Source organism: Garra rufa, chromosome 1 (assembly GCF_049309525.1).
Source record: "Garra rufa chromosome 1, GarRuf1.0, whole genome shotgun sequence".
Taxonomy (NCBI): Eukaryota; Metazoa; Chordata; class Actinopteri; order Cypriniformes; family Cyprinidae; genus Garra; species Garra rufa.
In genome coordinates this window covers 29,834,163-29,858,910 of record NC_133361.1, presented here as the reverse complement: position 1 = coordinate 29,858,910, position 24,748 = coordinate 29,834,163, and the positions used below count along the sequence as shown (strand labels likewise).

The following is a 24,748-nucleotide window of genomic DNA, read 5'->3' as shown; positions in this document are numbered from 1 at the left end:
GGTCCATGACATTTTCACTGACCATCACCACATTGATATTAGTTTTAGTAAGTCTTTTCATTATTATTTGTTCACATTCTTATTTAGTGCTTCTGTAATATAGCAATTATTACCTCAGCACTGAATCTCACATTAATGTAATGGATTTCATGAACTTCTTGATTGAATCTGCCTGAGAGAAAAAGCGTGTATAAGGAAACCTTTTACTTTGTACTTGTAAACAAAATCATCAAAACATCAATCAAATCATTTTGTGATTTTTCAGACTTTTTTATTTTGTGGGCTTAAATTGTGATGCCTCTCAATTTAAATATCTATAACCAAAATATAAAACATTTATAACAAAAATGTATCCACAGCAAAAAAAACAGTGTAACTTTCAAATTCAAGGTTTTGGAGTCTAAACAAAGTTTTAGTAAAAGTATTTTAAAAAGTTTACATAAACATTGTACAATCTGCAAAATGTTAATTATTTTACCAAAATAGGATGGATCATACAAAATTCATGTTATTTTTTAGTTAGTACTGACCTGAATAACAAAAAACGTAAAATATAACATACAAATAAATAATAGTTGAATTTATAAAAATGACCCCGGTCAAAAGTTTACATACACCTGACTTAACACTTCTTAGTATGGTGTTGTTACCTGAATGATCCACAGCTGTGTGTTTTTTGTTTTTTTGTTTAGTGATAGTTGTTCATGAGTCTCTTGTTTGTTCTGAACAATTAAACTGCCCGCTGTTCTTCAGAAAAATCCTTCAGGTCCCACAAATTAATTTTTTTTTTTAGCATTTTTGTGTATTTGAACTCTTTTCACCAATGACTGTATGATTTTGAGATCCATTTTTTCACACTGAGGACACCAGAGGGACTCAACTATTACAGAAGGTTCAAACACTCACTGATGCTTCAAAAGGAAACATGATGCCAGAGGGTGAAAACTTTTGAACAGAATTATTTTGCCTAAGTATCATATTTTTTTAATTTAGTACTGCCCTTCAAAACCTACAGAAAATACTTACATGTTTCCCTATATACGAAATAAGGTACATTTACCCTGATCTTCAAATTCAAGCGTTTGAACCTTCTGTAATAGTTGCATATGAGTCCCTCAGTGTGAAAAGATGGATCTCAAACCATTCAGCTGTGTGGGTCATTCAGGTAACAACACAGTATTAAGAATCAAGCGTATGTAAACTTTTGAACGGGGTCATTTTTATAAATTCAACTATTATTTTCTCTTGTAGACTATATGTAAAGGTCTTTTATGTGAAATATCTTATTCAGGTCAGTACTAAATAAAAAAATAACATGCATTTTGTATGATCCCTCTTATTTTGGTAAAACAATTAACATTTTGCACATTCTGCAATGTGTATGTAAACTTTTGACTTCAACTGTAGCTTTAACTGATTCTCATTCCTCCTGCAGCTCTAAACTGTTCAACAGTTTGCTTGAAATTAAACAACTGTACCGATAACGAAAAAAGTACTTAGCATTTGCATTTAGAGCATAGCTAAACAGACTGATATGAACTGTCTATTTGAATAACGGGTGAGAAATGCAAAGAAGAGGCGCAAGAACTTAACTGCACAGATGTAGGGTCTTGGCCTGTGCTGTGGGGAAATTTCAAAGCTTTAGGTGCATTAAGTACTTGTTCAATATTGACGCTTGTGCTTTTTGTTAAGCTTTGAAAAGCCTGATATCCTTCATCACTTGGTGTGATGCTGCCATCATGCAGAATCAAGGAAGGAGAGAGTGGGTTTGTGCTGGTGATGCACTTCTTACCAGCATTTAAAAGTTTCACACAAACATCTGCATCATTTCCCTTGTTCAAAACACTGTTGAAGGACTGATATCCATCTTCCAGAGTATCAACAGTGGGAGAGCTAAACTGGCTATTGCTTGCATCCGAGTCTGAAACTTCCCTCTTGCTGGACTGACGGTTATGATCACCGATCAGCTTCTCCAGGAAGAAAGAATTATCAGTGAAAACTGATGGACCGGAGCAACTGGCCAAATCTTGGTTCACACAATTGGGTTCTTGTGAGGAACCGATACCGTTAACCCTCTCATATGACCTGCTTGTAGTAACCTGATTGTTGGAGGGTAACAGTGACTTGTTTGTGATTGGATGTGATTTAAACGCCTCATCCAAGGCACGCTCCACACGTGACGTAATGTTGATGGTGAAGATGTTCTCTTCTGGGCTGCCAGAGCAAGCCTGGCCATCATCCACTGGCGCTGATTCAACTCTGTGGGAACTTTTCTCATTGTTTGTATCTACTGATGATGCTGAGATCCTATAGAAAGACAAACATTTTGAAGCATTATTAATCAGAGTTAGAATGACGCTAGTCATGTGTTTCTGAAGAACAAGAACAAACGAACAAAAGAACATACAATGTCTTTTCCTCCTGAAGGTCCAGTGTTTGAATCTCGACATGAATTGGAGAAAACTTCATTAGAGATGGAGGAAAAATATGACCCTATTAAATGAGAGAAAAAATAAAAGGTTAATTTGAATCCACATTATGACGAAATATTAAAACATTTGATTTTCTCGCACATTCTCCTCTTCAAGACTGGCGTCTATTTTTGGCTTGGAGATTTTGTCCCACCAATTCGTCTTCATTCTGTAATAATGAAGGAAAGTGTGTTAACTGAATTTGACAAGGATCCAAAAATGATTGAAAAACACAAAACAGAAATGTCACCTCAAAATGCAGATGAAGATAATCAAAATGATGATGATTAAACCAACACAAAGAGGTGGAATCAGCATTTTGGCTATTTCATTTGGGGATGAGGCTGTAAAGCATACATGCAGTAGATAATCAGAATTATTAAAAACTATTAACACACATGCAATAATGAATTTGCGACAACATAGATAGACTCACATGTGGTGAACTCAACTGGTGTGCTCTGGTCACTAGATATCGTATGATTATTATAGCCTGTGCTCATTGTTGCTGTCAAAATGTAGTTGGTATTTGGCTGGAGATTTTTAGCCACAATCTCAAAGGATCCTGCTATGTTCTGTACCGTCCTGGTTATCTGTATGAACATCCATGCACACACATACACATATACAGTCAAGCCCGAAATTATTCATACCCCTGGCAAATTCTGACTTAAAGTTACTTTTATTCAACCAGCAAGTTTTTTTTTTGACCGGAAATGACACAGGCTTCTCCCAAAAGAAAATAAGACGATGTACAAGAGGCATCATTGTGGAAAAAATATTTCTCAGCTTTTATTTACATTTGAACAAAAAAAACTGTCACAGTCTGTGGGAAAATCCAAAGTTCTATACCATTCCAAATAGTCCAAGCTGTTCTAAAGCATCCTAATTACCCTGATTCATTGGGAACAGGTGTTTTAATCAACTCAACAGGTGAAAAACAGAAGCTCTCTGCTGTTGGTTTGTGGACAGTCATGGCTAAGACAAAGGAGCTCACTGAGGACCTGCGACTGCGCATTGTGGCTGCTCACAAGTCAGGAAAGGGCTATAAGACCATTTCTAAATGTTTGCAATGTTTTGTTCCAGTGGCTACCGTGCAAAGTATTATTAAAAAATACAAGACATTCCACACTGTGAAAAATCTCAGAGGACGTGGTCAGAAGCCAAAAGTGACACCTGTGCTGGCCAGGAGGATAGTGAGAGAGGTAAAGAAGAATCCAGGGATCACCACCAAGGCCATCCTAATAAATCTGGGCAACATCTCAAGGCAGAATGCTCATCTAGACAAAGAAGAAGACTTCTGGACTTCTGTTTTATGGTCAGATGAAACAAAAATTTAATTGTTTGGCCACAATGATGTAGCCTTCATTTGGCGTAAAAAAGGAGAAGCCTTCAACCCTAAGAACACCATCCCCACTGTCAAACATGGTAATGGGAACCTAATGTTTTGGGGGTGTTTTTCAGCCGGTGGAAAACGGAACGTAATCCCAGTAAACAGCATGAAAAAGGAGCAATACATCAAAATTCTCAACAACAACATCAGGCAGTCTTGGCCTTGGGCACCAGTGGACATTTCAGCATGACAATGACCCAAAACACACAGCAAAATTGGTGAAGAAATGGTTAGCAGATAAAACATCATTTTGCAGTGGCTCAGCCAGAGTCCTGACTTAAATCCAACTCAGAATCTGTGGAGGGAGCTAAAGATCAGGGTGATGGCAAGGAGACCCTCCAACCTGAAAGAGCTGGAGCTCATCGCTAAAGATGAATGGGCAAAAATACCAGTGGAGACATGCAAAAAGCTTGTCAGCAATTATAGGAAGCGTTTGATTGTAATAGCCAAAAAAGGCTTTTCTATTGATTATTGAGAAGGGTATGAATCATTTTGGACATGCCACTTTTTGTTCAAATATAAATAAAAGCTAAGAAATATTTTTTTCCACAATGATGCCTCTTGTACATCGACTTATTATCTTTTGGGAGAAGCCTGTGTCATTTCTGGTCAAAAAAAAAAGTAAAGTAACTTTAAAGTCAGAATTTGCCAGGGGTATGAATAATTTCGGGCTTGACTGTGTGTGTATATATATATATATATATATATATATATATATATATATACACATATATATACTTACATACATACATATACATACATATATATTTTATATGCATTAATATGGTTCATATTAGCTATATATCATCTTCCTTACATTTTCATTTCCTCCTTTGATGCCGTAGGTCAGATCTATTCTCAATTTTTCTAAAAATTGTCTTTGTACCAAACCATTTTTGTCATATTGGTCATTCCAATTTACATTAAAGTTTCTATTTTCAGTCTTCAGCACATTTAAGACTGGAGTTTTCGGTCTGACTACAGAAAACAAAAAGGCATGATAGGGTAGGATTAAACTTTTAAATTAAAAAAAAGAATGTAAATTCTAAAAATCTCACAGAAAAGGATTAACAATAATTATAGACAGCATTTATACTCACTGAAGTCTTGGGTGACCATTAATGTTTTACTTAAAACATTTGTTCCTTCCAGAAGTGTAGTATTGAACATCTGTCTTGTGAAAAACCCTGGCATTTTAATTTTGCACTCACATTTGTCACTGTGAGGACTTCTCTCAAAGATGCATGTATACATTTCAAGCCTGCAGTTTAAAAGATATTCATGTCAACTTACTGCTAAATAAACAGCAAATACATTTAATATTGGAGGAACTAAGGGCTTTACAAACACTCACATATTGAGGTCATGTGTGATGTTAAGCTTGTATCCAGAGCAGATTTTGAGATGGTCAGTGGAGAGACTGCATTGCATTTCTGTCTCATAGTCATTGAAACACTTCAAGTCCTCTACGTTGACTGAAAAATAAAAGACTGGGTGAAATCACTATCACTGTCACTATCAAATGACTACAGCAATTGCTTTGCAAAAGTACAAGTGGTTAATACTATGTAAAAAGTATAAAGGATCCATGTGAAAAAAAGAATTTTAAGGAAGAGCAAGTAACAATTCATGCCTAGATTGAAATTTGTGATCATATTAATGGATTTTAAATGAATTTTTATGAATCATCAGGTTTTCTCGCTTAATTTGATGTATAACATTTCAAAAGATTTTCATCATTGGGTGGCACAAACATCAAGACATGAAGAACCATTCTGTTTCACAAAAGGTTCTTTGTGGCGAAAGAAGGTTCTTCTTTGACCAAATTGTTCTTTGTGGAACCAAAAATGGTTCTTCTATGGCATCACTGTAAAGTACCTTTTAAATCACCTTTATTTTTAAGAGTGTACACAGAAAATAACAGTGTATGAAGTTACATTTGACACAATCATGACATACACTACCAGTCAAAAGTTTTTGGATAGATTTTTAATGCTTTTTAAGTCTCCTCTGCTCACCAAGCCTCTATATATTTGATCCAAAATACAGCAAAAACAGTAATATTGTGAAATTTTTTTACTATTTAAAATAACTGCTTTCTATTTTAATATATTTTAAAATGTAATTTATTCCTTAATAGAAAAGCTACATTTTCTGCATCATTACGTCTTCAGTGTCACATGATCCTTCAGAAATCATTCTAATATGCTGATTTGCTGTTCAAGAAACATTTATTATTAATATTACCATCAATATATAAAATAGTTGAGTACTTTTTTTCAGGATTCTTTGATGAATAGAAAGATTAAAAGATAAGCATTTATCTGAAATATAAAGTTTTGTAATGTACAGTTGTGGCCAAAAGTTTTGAGAATTACATAAATACTGGAAATTGGTTGCTGCTTAAGTTTTTATTATAGCTATTTGCATATACTCCAGAATGTTATGAAGAGTGATCAGATGAATTGCATAGTCCTTCTTTGCCATGAAAATTTATTTAATCCCGAAAAAAAAACTTTCCACTGCATTTCATTGCTGTCATTAAAGGACCTGCTGAGATCATTTCAGTAATCGTCTTGTTAACTCAGGTGAGAATGTTGACGAGCACAAGGCTGGAGATCATTATGTCAGGCTGATTGGGTTAGAATGGCAGACTTGACATGTTAAAAGGAGGGTGATGCTTGAAATCATTGTTCTTCCATTGTTAACCATGGTGACCTGCAAAGAAACGCGTGCAGCCATCTTTGCGTTGCATAAAAATGGCTTCACAGGCAAGGATATTGTGGCTACTAAGATTGCACCTAAATCAACAATTTATAGGATCATCAAGAACTTCAAGGAAAGAGGTTCAATTCTTGTTAAGAAGGCTCCAGGGCGTCCAAGAAAGTCCAGCAAGTGCCAGGATCATCTCCTAAAGAGGATTCAGCTGCGGGATCGGAGTGCCACCAGTGCAGAGCTTGCTCAGGAATGGCAGCAGGCAGGTGTGAGCGCATCTGGACACACAGTGAGGACAAGACTTTTGGAAGATGGCCTGGTGTCAAGAAGGACAGTAAAGAAGCCACTTCTCTCCAAAAATAAACATCAGGGACAGATTGATCTTCTGCAAAAAGTATGGCGAATGGACTGCTGAGGACTGGGGCAAAGTCATATTCTCTGATGAAGCCTCTTTCCGATTGATTGGGGCATCTGGAAAAAGGCTTGTCTGGAGAAGAAAAGGTGAGCGCTACCATCAGTCCTGTGTCATGCCAACAGTAAAGCATCCTGAGACCATTCATGTGTGGGGTTGCTTCTCATCCAAGACCAAAAACACAGCCATGAATAAAGAATGGTACCAAAACACCCTCCAACAGCAACTTCTTCCAACAATCCAACAACAGTTTGGTGAAGAACAACGCATTTTCCAGCACGATGGAGCACCGTGCCATAAGGCAAAAGTGATAACTAAGTGGCTCGGGGACCAAAACGTTGAAATTTTGGGTCCATGGCCTGGAAACTCCCCAGATCTTAATCCCATTGAGAACTTGTGGTCAATCCTCAAGAGGCGGGTGGACAAACAAAAACCCACTAATTCTGACAAACTCCAAGAAATGATTATGAAAGAATGGGTTGCTATCATTCAGGATAGAAATTAGTACTTCTATTTTATAATGTAAAGATTTCTATTTGACATAAATGGTGTTTTTCTGAACTTTTAATTCATCAAAGAATCCTGTTTCCAACATAATAATAATGATAAATGTTTTTGAGCAACAAATCAGAATATTAGAATGATTTCTGAGGGATCATGTGACTGAGTAATGACGCTAAAAATTCAACTTTGAAATAACAGGAATAAATTACATTCAATATATCAAATAGAAAGCAGTTATTTTAAACAGTAAAAATATTCCCAAACTTTATTGTCTTTGCTGTGCTTTGGATCAAATAAATCCAAGCTTGGTGAGCAGAAGAGACCAATTTTAAAAACAGTACTGTTCAAAAACTTTTGACTGGTAGTGTAGCCTACATAAGCTATGTTTTTAGAGTTAGACTGTTTTTTGTGTTTGTTCTATATAAAAGTGTGAAGCTTACCATGAAGTGCCTGGCAGAACATTGTGAGGACGATATGACTCAGAAGAACTGTTGAAAACATTTTGTCCGTCCTTTCGTAGAAATATCTTTCATACCCTCTGTATCTGAATCGTGCTCCTGAAGCACAGTTCGTTGCCCTGTCACAAAGTAAACAGTTTACTGAAAGAATACTTAAATTAAACATACGGTTTCACTGTCAAACAGAGAATGCCAGTCAATGTTCAGTTTAAACCCTACTCATCATGAGAGTCTACAATACACTTCCTTAATCGCAGTTGCGTCATGAAATCTGGCAGTATGTCGGACCGTATTTCAAGTTATTCATCGGTGGAGCAGAACTGACGCCTCTTTTGGTGCTTCCGCGCCCACGTTTAGAAACTTCCACAGCAAACATATAATAGTTTAAACTATTATGAGGCAAGAACATGAAACAGAAACTTTGACTTTTTTGAATACTCCTTACAGCTTATAACTGATTAGCCTAAGTTCTTACTAGTCTGTGGAATGTGCAAGGGAAAACATTTCCCTCAGTGTCCCATATGACTAATAAACAAGGCTAAATTATATCACGGATGTGTAAAATTGCGATATAACCAGTAGAAATGTCATTTAGGTTGTCATCATGTCTTGAAGAGCCTGTTTTTAAACTTGACGTAAACGCCCAGGCCATCAGATGGCGCTGCAATCATCCAAATCACTAATCGATAAATACTGCTTATGAAAACATTTTCTTACTTATGATATTTAATACTAAAGCAGAAGTGAAAGAGTAAACCACACCTGAATGTATAAAAAAGCGCCTTTTAGCGCCTCCAGGGCTAGCTGTCTATAACTGACTAGCCTATTTACAAGTTTGCTGTTGCATAACTACAAATTTATGCCAAATATGTATCATATTTTATCTCAAGACAACTTTCAATAGTTACATACTTCTCAAACTTTAGCTTTCATAGCCTATTGTTAAGCTATACATAATTTATATTCTAGTAACACTTGTGTCCCTTGTTCAGACATGCTTGTGTGAAGCATCATACATTTATACAGTGTAAATGTCTAAACATGTACCTCAGTGTATGACGCACCTTCCATGGAAAAACAATTTAGCTTCCTGGTTCATGGCAGGTAGCATAAAACAAAAGCCCTGTGAAAACATGTTTTGAAATTCCCCTGAAGTACTCCGGCTGTATCTATTTCAACATTCTGAGTTTTTATTTAAGAAATGTAGAAGCAAAGGCATGTATTTACATTGCTCTAATTGAGAAGTGCTTTGGTTTTTTATAGAATACTAGTGTAGGCGGAACAAGAGATTGCATACAAAAATAATGAAATGTTTCACACGTACCAGTCATTTGTTTGAGAGCAGTTACTGTACACAGGCTGACAGTGATAACTGTCTATGAACTGACCAAGTCTTTGAAGAGTAAGCCATTGTACATTTCATGATGGCAAAACAAAGCATAACAGTGTCATCTATATCTAAATGTATCATACATACAAAAAAGTATCAATAAAACTATACACTATAAAATACAACAAAGTTCAATTTACAGACTGACACAGCAAGTATAGACTCTGTAATAATGCCAAATGTAACATAATACAAGAAAAATAATGACTTCCTACAGTCACTGTACAACCCCTTATTGTTTAAAGAAACCTGGCTTTAGTTACTAAACAAGGTTTCTTAACATTTCCACAGAAAATACTCATTGCACTAAAGACATCAGTTGTCTTGTGCAAACACACCCATTATTTGTTTTAACAGAACAGTTAAACAAAGATGTCTTGTTATCATGCCTTTACAATTTGCATTTGCAAATTTGACTCATTGACATTGTGTGCAAAATAGAGTAATAAGAAGTATGAATAACAAGAATAGTTACTGTATATAATCTCTACAGGCATTTAAAGCGATACTGCACTTAAAAATGCTATTCCCTGATCACTTGCTAACAAACGCTCGCATTATATAGACTCACTAAAATGCATTAATCTTCTAAAAAGCCGTTTGTGTTCCACAGAAGAAACAAAGTCATCTGGGATAGCATGCGCTAATTTTAAAGTCCCCATGAAATCAAAGAAGTTTAAGTTTTTCGGCTTTTAGTATGAATATGTTTGCCTTAGGGTTATCTATAAGCGAGTGTGCTCCAAAACAATGACAAAGTTCACATTTAGAAGATATAAGCATTCAAAACTCACAATCTCTAACTTAGCGATTTCCGAATCGTCCCACCCCCTACACTACAAATAGAGGCTGAAGCTGTGGCTGAAACTGGTCACTTGTTCATAGAATTTGTATTTTCTGTATGGTGAATGGCACTTAGTGCACTATATAGGGGATAGGGAACGATTCAAACAGTGTAAATATGCTTTCCATTGTGGCAAATTAAGTCTTGTTTCGCACGGTCCAGAGGGACGATAACATGAAGCGGATCATATTACCACAAAACATATCGGCCACATTTGAACTCTACACAGAATGCTATTTTATGGATAAGATTGCGGCTTTATATGCTGTCAAATGCGGCTTTACCCAGCTCAACGGCTCTGGCCCAAGCTGGCATATATGTGACCCTGGACCACAAAACCAAAAAAGTCTTAAGTCGCTGGGGTATATTTGTAGCAATAGCCAAAAATACATTGCATGGGTCAAAATTTTTGATTTTTCTTTTATGCCAAAAATCATTAAGAAATTAAGTAAAGTTCATGTTCCATGAAGATTTTTTGTAAAATTCCTACTGTAAACATATCAAAATGTAATTTTTGATTTGTAATATGCATTGTTAAGAACTGGTTTTGTGGTCCAGGGTCACATATATGAAACGCTATTGGGGCGGGACTGCTGGATATGTCCAGCCCAGTCTTCCTGTTTCAGTAGAAAATACGTCAACGAATAACACTGCGTGTTTCAAAGCACTTTGGTGTATCCCTTTAAGGGACTTTGTAGAAAAAGCTAGCAAGACTTAAATTCAAGGCCTTGGCTCTGAGTCTGAACAAAGTTTGCCTGGTGCCACGTTTTCAAATGAATGATTCATGGTAACTGTAGACATGCAAAAATGCATTCAATGGTTCAGGCATGTACTTATCTTTTTTTTTAGAGAACAGCTAAAAAGACTGATATGAACTGTCCATTTGAATAACGTGTTGGAAATGCAAAGAAGAGGTCCCAAAACATTGATTCACAGATGTGGGGTCTTGGCCGGTGCTATGGGGGAATTTCAAAGCTCCACATGCCTTAAGTGCTTGTTCAGTGCTGACGCTCATGCTCCACTGTCCTTCTGCGCTCTTCGTTAAGCCTGGAGAAGCCTGATATCCTTCATCACTTGGTGTGACGCTGCCATCATGCACAATCAGAGAAGGATATAGCGGATTTGTGCTGGTGATGAGATTTTTCAAGAAGCATTTCTCCTCAGCATCATCTGAAAGGTTCGCACAGACATCTGCATCATTTCCCTTGTCCGAAACACTGTTGAAGCTCTGATATCCATCTTCTAGAGTATCAACAGTGGGAGAGTTAAACTGGCTATCGCTTGAGTCTGAAACTTCCCTCTTGTTGGATTGACGGTTATGATCGCTGCCCAGCTTCTCCAGGAATAACGAATTATCAGTGGATGAATCCAAATATGACATATTGCTGAAAACTGATGAGTCGGAGCAATTGCCCGAATCTCGGTTTGCACGGTTGCGTTCCCTTGAGGAATTGATAACGTTAACACTATTATATGACCCGATTGGAGTAACCTGATTGTTGGAGGGTAACAGTGACTTGTTTGTGATTGGATGTGATTTAAACACCTCATCCAAGGCACGCTCCACACGTGACGCAATGTTGATGGTGAAGATGTTCTCTTCTGGGCTGCCAGAGCAAGCCTGGCCATAATCCACTGGCGCTGATTCAACGCTGTGGGAACTTTTCTCATTGTTTGTATCTACTGATGATGCTAAGATCCTATAGAAAGACAAACATATTGAAGCATTATTAATCAGAGTTAGAATGACAATATTCTATCATGTGTTTCTGAAGAAAAAGAACAAACAAACAAAAGAACATACAGCTTCTTTTGCTCCTGTTTTTGATTCTCTACATGGATTGGAGAGAACTTCATAAGAGATGGAGGCAAAATATGACCCTATTAAACATGAGAGAAAAAATAAGGGGTTTATTTGGATCCACATTATGAACTATCAACATTGTTAAAGGTTTTTGCAGGATCTTTATCCCACCTTCTCCTCTCCAAGAGTGATATCTATTTTTGGCTTGGAGATTTTGTCCCACCAATTCGTCTTCATTCTGTAATGGAGAAGTAAAGTGTGTCAGAAATAAATTGGTCAAGGATGCATATATTTATATAAAATATAACAAGTTTTGTTATTGAATGATTAAAAAAACACAAATCAGAGAACTCACCTTAAAACACAGATGAAGATAATCGAAATGATGATGATTAAACCAACACAGAGAAGTGGAATCAGCATTTTAGCTGTTTCATTTGGGGATGAGGCTGTAAAACATATTGACCAGGATTATTTAACGCTATTAAAGGTATGACAATTGTGTCATTAATAACTCACCCTCATGTTGTTTCAAACCATAAGACCTTCATTCATTCATTCATTTCATATTTTAGATGAAATCCGAGAGCTTTCTGACCCTGCATTGACAGCAATGCAACTAGGCCCAGAAAGATAGTAAGGACATGGATAAAATAGGCAGAGTAACATCAGTGCTGTAGTTTTATGAAGCTACAACAATACTTTTTGTGTGTGAAGAAAACATAAATGACGACTTTATTCAACAAATCTTCTCCTCTGCATCACACTAGCACCATTATGGACAGCATCACGATACATGCGGAGAAGAATTGTTAAATAAAAACTTTATATTTGCTTTGTTTGAGCATAAAAAGTATTCTTGTAGCTTTGTAAAATTACGGTTGAACCACGGACCGTTTTAACAATGTCCTTACTGCATTTCTGTGCCATGACCGTGGTAGGACCCTTGCTGTCTATGCAGGGTCAGAAAGCTTCTGGACTTTATCAAAAATATCTTAATTTGTGTTTCGAAGATAAATGTCTTGTGAGTAATTAATGACAGAATTTTCATTTTTGGATGAACTATTCTTTTTATACACACGCGCTAATGATTTTAAGACAAATATATATATAGACTTACATGTGATGAACTCAACTGGTGTGCTCTGGTCACTAGATATCGTATGATCATTATAGCCAGTGCTCATTGTTGCTGTCAGAATGTAGTTGGTATTTGGCTGGAGATTTTTAGCCACAATCTCAAAGGATCCTGCTGTGTTTGATTCCGTCCTGGTTATCTGTATGAACGATATTTAATTTTAGTTCTGATCATACATCTATATGTGACCCTGGATCACAAAACCAGTCTTAAGTAGAACAGGTATATTTGTAGCAAAAGCCAACAATACATTGTGTGTGTCAAAATTATACATTTTTCTTTTATGCCAAAAATCATTAGGATATTAAGATGTTCCATGAAGATATTTAGTACATTTCCTTGTGTAAATATATCGAAACTTAATTTTTGATAAGTAATATGCTTTGCTATGAACTTAATTTGGACAACTTTAAAAGCAGTTTTATTGATTTTTTTTTTTTGCACCCTCAGATTTCAGATTTTCAAATAGCTGTATATCAGCCAAATATTGTCCATTGCCCAAATAATACATAAATTATTTATACAACTTATTCAGCTTAATTATGATGTATAAAACTCAATTTAAAAAAAATGACGCTTATGACTGGTTTTGTGGTCCAGGGTCACATATGTGTAAATAGGGTACATAAAATTCATATATCATCTTCCTTACATTTTGACGTCCTCCTTTGATGCCGTAGGTCAGATTTATTTTCAAATCTTCCAGAAAATTTCTTCCTACCGAACCATATTTTTCATACTGGTCATCCCAAGTTACTTTAAAATTTCCATTTTCATTCTTTTGCACTGTTAAGACTGGAGTTTTCGGTTTGACTACAAAAAAGGGAAAACCGGTGTCAAATAAGTCATAAGAAACTGTTTAAAATTGTAATTTCCTACTTTATCCACTAAATTTTAAGTAAAAATGTTAACAAGAATTTACAGACAACATTTATACTCACTGAACTCTTCGGTCTGCATGGATTTTTGGTTTAATAAAATATTTGTCCCTTCCAGAAGTGTAATAGCGAAGGTCTCGGTTATAACAAACCCTTGCACTTTAATTTTGCACTCACAGCTGTCACTGTGAGGACTTCTCTCAAAGACGCATGTAAACTTTTTAAACCTGCAATATGAAAGATATACATGTCAACCGATTGCTAAATAAACAGCAAAACATTTAGTTACAGAGAAACTACAGGCTTGTACAAACACTCACGTATGGAATTCAGGACGTGTGATGTCGAGTTTGTATCCAGAGCAGCTTTTGAGACGCTCAGTGGAGAGACTGCATTGCATTTCTGTCTCATAGTCATTAAAACACTTCAAGTCTTCCTTTATGGGCTCTAGAGATTAGATTTAAAATCAAAAAGTTAAAACTATATCATGCATGACCAAAGTAAATAGTTGTTTTATAAAAATAAAAGTAGTTGTTCCAGCAAAACACAGTAAATAGGAGTTACCTGAAAAATCACACCATCTGCGCTTCGTAAAAGTGCGGTCACGCCATCTCCGCTTAAATTTCTATTGCGCACCTATATAGATGTTTACGGTAACAAACACTTCCGACCTGACACGGCGCATTTCATGCTATTCAACTACTTTGAAGAACTGCATATCAAAGTCAGGACCAATGCTATTAACATTCTCTTTATCTCCATATCTCAAATAAAAATACTATTAATCTGACATGCGCAAAAGAATATAAAAATATGAAATCAAATTGTTTTCTGAAAACTCCAACAGATTATTGTTCTGCATGTCCCCATGTAGCTCTGTGGTGATTGTCAAGTTGTTTTACTGTATCATTTTTTAATAATTTCATACCAAAGTAAAGACAAATGCTATTTACACTGCTTAATGGACAAAAAATAAAAATAAAAATATGAAATGAAATTGTTTTCTGCAAATTCCTCCATAATCTTGTTCTGCATGTCCCCAAGTACCCCTGTGGTGATTTTCATGCTGTTTTACTGTATCACTTTTTAATATTTCATACTAAAGTCAAGACAAATGCTATTTATATTCTTGTATAGACATTTTAAAATTTCATTAAAAAATAAAATCAAATTGTTTTCTGAAAACTCCAAAAGATTATTGTTCTGCATCTCCCCAAGTAGCCTACCACTGATATAATTATGGCCCGAGCCCAAAAGGGCGAAGGCCCTATTGTTCTTCTAAGGATTCTTATTTTTTTTTTTTTTTTTTTTCAACCGTTGGGGCACTTTTGGGGGCCTTAACATACTCAAAAACTCTTGAAAATTTGCACACACGTCGGAATCTGCCGTCGTCCGGACGCCACAGAGGCTGGGACCCGGGCGTGGTTCAGGGCCTCTACAGCGCCCCCTGGAACACAGTTTGAAAACTTGATGTACTGCGCACACATACTTGCGCGTATTGATATGAAACTCGGTACACATATAGAACTCATCGAGCTGAACAACTTTTGTACTCTATGTCATGGGCTCCACGCAACAGGAAGTGAGATATTTAGGGCTGTTTAAAAAGCGCATGCTCTGGAATTTAACGTACTCCTCCCAGGAATTCCATGGGATTGTCACCAAACTCGGTCAGCATGATCTCAAGACATTGGGGACGCTAAATTGCGAGGAGATTTTTGATATCTCGAACGGTTTGGCCGTGGCAAGGCGACAAAGTTATGGCGAGAAATGAGAAACAGGAAGTGTCTAATAACTGTTGCACACATTGCCTGATTCTGATGAAACTTCACCAGTTTGTTCCTTGTATGATGCCGATTCCATAAATGTGACTATTATGAGTCAAAGTTATAGCGCCACCAACTGGCAGCAGGAAACGTGTCATTTTCAAAATGCTTTGATATCAGCCTCTTAATTTTAATCGATTTTCTTTAAACTTCATCAAAATCATGTCAAAACACGGCCAATAAGAATATGTAAAGGGGTCGATGATAAATCAAATGCTGTTGCCATGGCAACGTGTCAAACTTTAAAATTACATTCCTGTCTTTTCGAGGCAGATAACATGCTTAGAATTTCATGAAACTCAACACACACATCAATATTAATGATAGTTAGACACTGGCAAAAGGTCATAAATGGGCGTGGAGCAGGCACTCTATAGCGCCATCTTTTGACAAAAGTTGGGGGGTTAGTTTTTCCTACAGTCACCAAACTCTGTACATATATTGTTCTCATCAATCTGGACAACTTTCTAAATCAAACTCATTAGCTAAGACCAACAGAAAGCCGGCTATTTTGATTTGAAGGTGGATTTTTTGAAAAATCAGGTAGTAAACAAATTCACACTACTCCTAAGAACAACCAGCTGTTCACACCAAACTTTTTTAACATGAAGAGAAGATTCTGAAGATGTTAAATTGCGAGCAGATTTTGGATATCTTGAACGGTGTTGACGTGGTGATTTTTTAAAGATGTAGTAAAAAACATAACCCTAATTTTTTATATCTTTAAAGTGCAGCATCCAAACTCTTTAAAACTTTTTTCACACAGAGATCTAATCATTCTGAGCAAGTGCTGGAAATATAAATTTTATACAAGCTTCAATGAATTAAAGAAAATTAAAAAAATAACTCAGAAACCTGCTGTCACTCTGGTGAATGTCTCTACAGTATGTGTGTGCGTTCAGTCAGGCACAGAGAAGCTCATTATTGCAGGGGGGAGGGGTGAGAGGCAGAGAGGGTGACAGAGTAGAGAGCCATCCTACAGACCATCTTTGAACAAAAAATGCACATATGTATTGTAATTACATAAATATGTCTGATCTTTGAGAGTCTGATATTTTGAGAAAATATAAAGGGTCACTAAGTCTTTCATTGTTCGTATTTTGCAGTTGTTGTTTTTTATTTATTTTTTACTTAACTGTACCGTGAACTTGTCCTATTCAGTCACATAGCAAAAGATTTAAAAAAATACAACTTTTTAGCATGATCAATTTATCTTCATTGATAGACAATATTTACATAGTGTTATTTATTGAATATAAAATAATAATAATAAAAAATTAAGACAAACTTTGACAACAAAACAAACGTTACTGTTATCTCTTCAAAACATCTGAAAACCATAATTTTAAGATCAGTTATATATATATATATATATATATATATATGTATCACCCCGTTAAAATACTCAACTTGATTTTTAAAGATATTTTGAAAGAATGAAGCATTTATAGAGCACTTTATTGTGTATTGCTGTACACCCACATGAACTGTGTTCATGTTCATGTTAATACACAGTACATAAACTTTATGGCCCGGTTTCACAGACAAGGCTTAAGCCTAGTCCTAGACTAAAATGTAAGTCTGAGCTGTTTGAACTGAAAGAAACTTGCACTGACTGATCTTAAAATATATCGTTGTCTTTGTTTTGTCTCAAGATGCACACCAGTAATGTTTTTTTTCTAAGCATGTTTATAAAAATTACTTAAATATCCTAATTGAACTATCTGCTAATCCTGGCTTAGTCTAAGCCCTGTCTGTGAAACCGGGCCTATATGAATACTTCTTTTAGCTTAATATTAATTAACATTAATAAATGCTATTTATTTATTGGTCATGTTAACTAATATAGTTAATTTTAACAAATGAAACTGGATGGCAACATTTTATATTTTGTGTGTATGTGTCTGTGTGTTGATTTTAAAGTCTAACCCTTTCAATTCTGTAAACTTAAAATCCAAACTAGCAGAGGGTTACTGTGAATGCATGTGCCAACTGGGCACCGTCTTCCTTATTGATTCTTAGTTATGTAGCGCTTAAGAGTGATGCCTTGTAACAGGAGGAGTCACCAGCAAAGCAATATCCACACAAAACTTGTACAGATAGGTAACAATGACATTTAAGCAGAAGTGGTGGACGTAAAGCAAGCAATAATAACATTTTGTTATCATCATGAATCATGTTCTTATCATCATCATCATCAGAGTATAGGGAAAATTTTGCATATTGGTTCACAGTTGGCATTATCTGAAGTCCTTGCATTGATTGCATTTAATTAAATCAACATTATATTTGGTCAGTCTGATCTTGAGGCCTTAGAGATGTTAAATTGTGAAGATCTTGAGTTTTCATTGAGTTGTTATAACTTAGCCATAAAATGTCTGATCTGCCACAAAATTCACAGGTTTGGTAAGAGTCCTGGCCTGAAGACACCTAAAGGCCAATATTCAGATATTATCATAGCGCCACTTGTTGGCAGCAGGATATATCATATCTTTCACTAACTCAAACATACCAAGGTCAATCTGCACCAAACTTCATATGTTTGATAATAGTGATGGCCTGAACACATCTACATGCCAATAATCAGTTATAGGCATAGCGCCACCATCTGGCAGCGGCAAGTTTGGCACATTTAAATGACTTATGACATATTTTTTCTATATTTACTGTTTTAAAAGCATACTGCCCACCGTTTGCTGATTTCCTGAAGCCACCGGTCGGCGGTGAGCCCAGGTGCGAGGGCCCGTTCATCGCTGCTCGCAGCTTTAATTTTCATGTTGTTTTACTGTAACATTTTTTTATAATTTCATACCAGAATCAAGACAAAAGCTATTTACATCGCTCTATAGACATAAAACAAAATCATAAAAACATGAAATCAAATTGTTTTCTGAAAACTCCAACAGATTATTGTTCTTTATCTCCCCATGTACCTCTGTAGTGATTTGTATGCTGTTTTACTGTATCATTTTTTATAATTTCATACCAAAGTCGACAAATGCTATTTACATTAAAAATATATAAAATATAAAACAATTTTTTATATTATATAATTATATAATATAATTTTTATATTATATGATACAGTGAGGTAATAGATAACATTTGTCTTTACTTTGGTATGCAATTATTAAAAAATGTTACAGTAAAACAGCATGAAAATCACCACAGTGGTACATGGGGACATGCAGAACAAGATTATGGAGGAATTTGCAGAAAACAATTTGATTTCATATTTTTATGATTTTTTTATGTACAGCAATGTAATTAGCATTTGTCTTGACTTTAGTAAGGAATTATTTAAAAAATTATACAGTAAAACTGAATGAAAATCACCACAGTGGTACTTGAGGAGATGTAGAACAATAATCTGTTGGAGTTTTCAGAAAACAATTTGATTTGAGATTTTTATGAAATTTTAAAATGTCTATACAAGAATATAAAAGGATTTGTCTTGACTTTAGTGTGGAATTATTTAAAAATTATACAGTAAAACAACTTGAAAATCACAACAGTGGTACTTGGGGACATGCAGAACAATAATCTGTTGAAGTTTTCAGAAAACAATTTGATTTTATATTTGTATGTTTTTTTTATGTCTATACAGCAATGTAAATAGCATTTGTCGACTTTGGTATGAAATTATAAAAAAAATACAATAAAACAGCATAAAAATCACCACAGAGGTACATGGGGAGATAAAGAACAATAATCTGTTGGAGTTTTCAGAAAACAATTTGATTCCACATTTTTATGATTTTGTTTTACTTCTATACAGCAATGTAAATAGCTTTTGTCTTGATTCTGGTATGAAATTATTAAAAAATGTTACAGTAAAACAACATGAAAATTATGTCAGTGGTACTTGGGGAGATGCAGAACAATAATCTTTTGGAGTTTTCAGAAAACAATTTTATTCTATTTTTTAATGAAATTTTAAAATGTCTATACAAGAATATAAATAGCATTTGTCTTGACTTTAGTATAGCATTATTAGAAATTGTTACTGTAAAACAACTTGAAAATCACCACAGTGGTAATTGGGGACATGCAGAACAAGATTATGGAGGAATTTGCAGTAAACAATTTGATTTCATGTTTTTATGACTTTCTTTATGTCTATACAGCAATGTAATTAGCATTTGTCTTGACTTTGGTATGAAATTATTAAAAAATGCAACAGTAAAACAGCACGAAAATCACCACAGAGGTACATGGGGACATGCAGAACAATAATCTGTTGGAGTTTTCAGAAAACAATTTGATTTTATATTTTTTATGAAATTTTAAAATGTCTATACAAGAATATAAATAGCATTTGTCTTGACTTTAGTACGAAATTATTAAAATTTTTTACAGTAAAACAGCATGAAAATCACCACAGAGGTACATGGGGAGATGTGGAACAATAATCGGTAACACTTTACAATAAGGTTCATTAGTTAACATTAGATAACCATATTAGTTAACATGAACTAATAATGAACTGGACTTATACAGCATTTATTAATCTTTGTTAATGTTAATTTCAACATTTACTAATACATTATTAAAATTTTGTTAACATTAGTTAATGCAGTGTGAACTAACATGAACAAACAATGAACAACTGTATTTCCGTTAACTAATGTTAATAAAGATTAGTAAATACAGTAACAAATGTATTGTTCATGGTTAGTTCATGTTAGTTAATACATTAACTAATGTTTAAATAATGACCCTTATTGTAAAGTGTTACCCAATAATCTGTTGGAGTTTTCAAAAAACTATTTTATTTTATTTTTTAATGAAATTTTAAAATGTCTATACAAGAATATAAATCGCATTTGTCTTCACTTTGGTATGAAATTATTAAAAAATGATACTGTAAAACAGCATGAAAATCACCACAGAGGTACATGGGGAGATGAAGAACAAGATTATGGAGGAATTAGCAGAAAACTATTTGATTTTATATTTTAATGTTTTTTTTTTTAAAATGTCTATACAGCAATGTAAATAGCATTTGTCGAATTTTGGTATGAAATTATTAAAAAATGAAACAGTAAAACAACTTGAAAATCACCACAGAGGTACATGGGGAGATAAAGAACAATAATCTGTTGGAGTTTTCAAAAAACAATTTGATTTCATATTTTTATTTTTATTTTTTTGTCCATAAAGCAATGTAAATAGCATTTGTCTTTACTTTGGTATGAAATTATTAAAAAATCATACAGTAAAACAACTTGAAAATCACCACAGAGCTACATGGGGACATGCAGAACAATAATCTGTTGGAGTTTTTAGAAAACAATTTGATTTTATATTTTTATGTTGTTGTTTTTTTCATGTCTATACAGCAATGTAAATAGCATTTGTCGACTTTGGTATGAAATTATTTAAAAATGATACAGTAAAACAATTAGAAAATCCGCACAGAGGTACTTGGGGAGATGAAGAACAATAATCTGTTGGAGTTTTCAGAAAACAATTTGATTTCATATTTTTATATTCTTTTGCGCATGTCAGATTAGTAGTATTTTTATTTGGGAGATGGAGATAAAGAGATTGTTAATAGCATTGGTCCTGACTTTGATATGTAGTTCTTCAAAGTAGTTGAATAGCATGAAATGCGCCGTATAAAAATATCTATATAGGTGTGCAATATAAATTTAAGCGGAGATGGCGTGACCGAACTTTTACGAAGCGCAAATGGTGTGACCGCAGTAAAAAAAATTAAAGTAAAAGTAGAAAATTTACAGAACTGGCGTCGTGTAAAACAGCACGTTCTTGTTTAATTTGTTAAACATTTAACATATGCTTTTCATCAACACGTTTAAATAAATAATTTAGCAAACAGCTGAATAAAAACTAGTCGATGGGAAAGTTCGTAACACTTTTCATGGTAGCCTACTTCTGTTGAAGCTACAAAAATGACCGTGTGTAGAGCTACATTTGACACAGTTGTGAGACTGACATTAGCATATAAGTATATATAGTTATATCTAAGCGAACAGAGAAAAAAACTTAGCAAAACGAACGATTACCGTAACCAAATGCGTGGCAGATGAATGTGAGGATGATCTGACACTTAAAACATGTGGAAAACATCCTGTACGTCCTATAAAAACACAAATATCACCTTATACATCTTCAAACAATCATATAGGCAAATGTTAACTATAAGTCAAACATAATAATGTTGAGTTCTCATACCTTTTGACTGTTTTTTTTACAGTACGTTGCCTCTTCCGCACAAAAACATAAAAGCAAAAGAAACCGAGTTTACTAACCACTAGGCAAATAAAACACGGTTAAATTCAGTCACAAAGCAAAGGAAGCAGCATATGAACATATGCTTCCCTATTCGCAAAATGGAATTCGCCTAAAAGGGCGTATCGAACTTTCCTGGAAGACACGCAGTCGTTCCCCTGACTGATTCCCGTTCTGCTCGAGTCTGCGCTGTTCCCGACAGACGTGCGCGCACACTGATCTTTAGCCCATAGATATAGCCTGCCCTATCGCCACAGCAAAATTCCACGGAAAAACAACCAAGCACACGTCAGAGATAAACAAGCAAGATAAGTCTTCGTTAAAGTGCTAAGTATGAGACAGCCAAATGCAAAGGAAATCATTATGCAAGGCTCGCAAAAGCAAGCGCAAAATGAGATTGCGTTTCACGGAAACCTTTTATGCAGTTTCAATTCCTCTGCTTATTTTAGTTTACAGATGTCAAAATGAGTAGCCCACGTCAATCTGAAACAGAAAGTAGTCTATTATATTAAAAGGGTATATTATTTCTTTGTACATTACAGGGCAGACAGACAGAGGTTATGTCAAAGGGAGAATGAGCCATACGCATGTGGTGTGTGCATGTCTGTACTGTATGCATGTGTGCTGTGCGAGAGAAAGAGCAGTTACAGGAGAAAAAGGTAACTTCCAACTTCCATTCCGCTCTGGTTCCGCTTGGTGACGCCTTGTGGTTAAAAACGGTATGGATAAGTTTAATTATTGATATGCCAAAAGAAAATCATAACATCACGAGTCAGACGACGAGTTTCACAATACAGCACGCGAGCATGGCCTCTAGGCAATATCCCAGCAAACAAAAAACGTGTTAAAAACGTGGTTTCGTTTGTTGGGAATGCCTTACATATGGGTTTTATATAATCACTTTTTCCAAGTATAGCCTACAGCCTACCAACTGTGCTGGTGGTAACAGTACAAATGAGAGAAGGAGAGTCCGAACAGCTCCACAAGTAAGCCACACAACTCCATCAATTAACATGTGAAGCGAAAAGCTGCGTGTTTGTAAGAAACACACACACACACACACACACACACACACACACACACACACACACACACACACACACACACACACACACACACACACACACACACACACACACACATGTTGGGTTTACATGTTTTATGGGGACATTCCATAGGCGTAATGGTTTTTATACTGTACAAACCGTACTTTCTATTGCCCTACACCTACCCTACACCTAAACCTAGCCCTCACAGGAGATTGTGCACACTTTTACTTCATCAAAACAACTCATTGTGCATGATTTATAAGCCTGTTTCCTCATGGGGACCGGAGAAATGTCCCCACAAGGTCAAAATCTACTGGTATTCCTATCCTTGTGGGGACATTTGGTCCCCACAACGTGATGAATACCAGGTACACACACACACACACACACACACACACACACACACACACACACACACACACACACACGCACGCACGCACGCACGCACACACACACACACACACACACACACACACACACACACACACACACACACACGATTTTAGCTAGTGGTTTCCTGGCCAGGCTGGAAAAGTGGCCAAAACCCCTGTTTTTTAGCTGTTTTTTTCACCAGGGGTCCGTTCTTCGTACCTCCCTTACTACATCCAAGATCAAATGACACATCTGAGATCAAATCATCGTGCTAACTATGAGCTCGCTATTCCGGTTCTCCGAACGCACCTGGGGGGTATTGCACAAAAGTAGAATTAAGAAAGCCAGGATAACAGAACAGTCGCGGCTTGACCTAGTTTAATCAGTGCATCCTGGCTTAATCCGTTTCACGTTTGCTGAGCCAGGATGAGAACGCGCGGATATGTTAAACCAGGTCCTATATAGTTTGGATAAATGCGCGTTCATGGTATTCTTAAAAAGATCACGAAATCGATCACAGAATCACCGATGCAAAAATGGACAAAACCCGTGCGGCATACTTTTCGCCTAATGAGCAACAGCTTCTTATGGAAACGTATGAAGAAGTGAAACATATAATATGTAAAAAAGGCAATACAGCTGCTGTAATAAAGCAAAGAGAGAATGCCTGGCAAACAATAGCGGACCGATTGAATGCGTAAGTAGTCCAAATAACCAGTGCTCCACTGAAACCCTCATAATTACAATACAAGGAGTTACTTTGCCTTAAATGTGTCCAGTGGACATGCATTTAACATGAAGAATAATTGCAAACACTTACCCACTATGTGCATCTATTTGATATATTTAGTTTATTTTATGTCTCTAATCTGTTTAATCCTTTTACTCTTATCTATTTGTATGTAGGTTTTGTTTCTAATTGATTTGATGTAATCTATAATCAGATAATTTGCTCTATTTTTATCCATCTAATCTATTTTATCATTTGTATCTATCTATTCCTCTTAAAGAACAAACATGTCTGGCCAAAAAAGGACTTGGCAGCAAGTCAAGATTAAATACAAGAATATTTTGCAGGCTGGTAAGTGACTTGTTTGCTGAGAACATAGGTGACATGTTTGCTGACATTTTATTATCTGTGCTGATTTTAGCCATAAAAAAAAGTCATATTACTGGTACGGGGGGTGGCCCTCCAACCCAAGACTTCACCCCAGCAGAGGAGCTGGCCCTGGACTTAAATAA

General features: G+C 35.5%; 2 protein-coding genes across 2 annotated transcripts; both read right to left on the bottom strand.

The window, feature by feature from the left end:
* Positions 1-375: 375 nt before the first annotated feature.
* Positions 376-8,149, bottom strand: LOC141300533 (uncharacterized). Its single transcript, XM_073830854.1, has 9 exons — positions 7,936-8,149; positions 5,219-5,339; positions 4,965-5,125; positions 4,663-4,842; positions 2,908-3,099; positions 2,722-2,815; positions 2,574-2,640; positions 2,408-2,493; positions 376-2,307 (listed from the first exon to the last, which is right to left on the bottom strand). The coding sequence occupies exons 1-9, from the start codon at positions 8,117-8,119 to the stop codon at positions 1,521-1,523; spliced, it is 1,872 nt and encodes a 623-aa protein (XP_073686955.1). The 5' UTR covers positions 8,120-8,149; the 3' UTR covers positions 376-1,520.
* A 972-nt stretch (positions 8,150-9,121) lies between these two features.
* On the bottom strand, positions 9,122-22,268 carry LOC141285169 (uncharacterized). Its single transcript, XM_073818504.1, has 10 exons — positions 22,029-22,268; positions 21,860-21,933; positions 14,325-14,451; positions 14,068-14,231; positions 13,779-13,939; positions 13,109-13,265; positions 12,344-12,437; positions 12,160-12,226; positions 11,989-12,065; positions 9,122-11,884 (listed from the first exon to the last, which is right to left on the bottom strand). The coding sequence occupies exons 2-10, from the start codon at positions 21,921-21,923 to the stop codon at positions 11,041-11,043; spliced, it is 1,755 nt and encodes a 584-aa protein (XP_073674605.1). The 5' UTR covers positions 21,924-21,933; positions 22,029-22,268; the 3' UTR covers positions 9,122-11,040.
* Between the last annotated feature and the right edge of the window lie 2,480 nt (positions 22,269-24,748).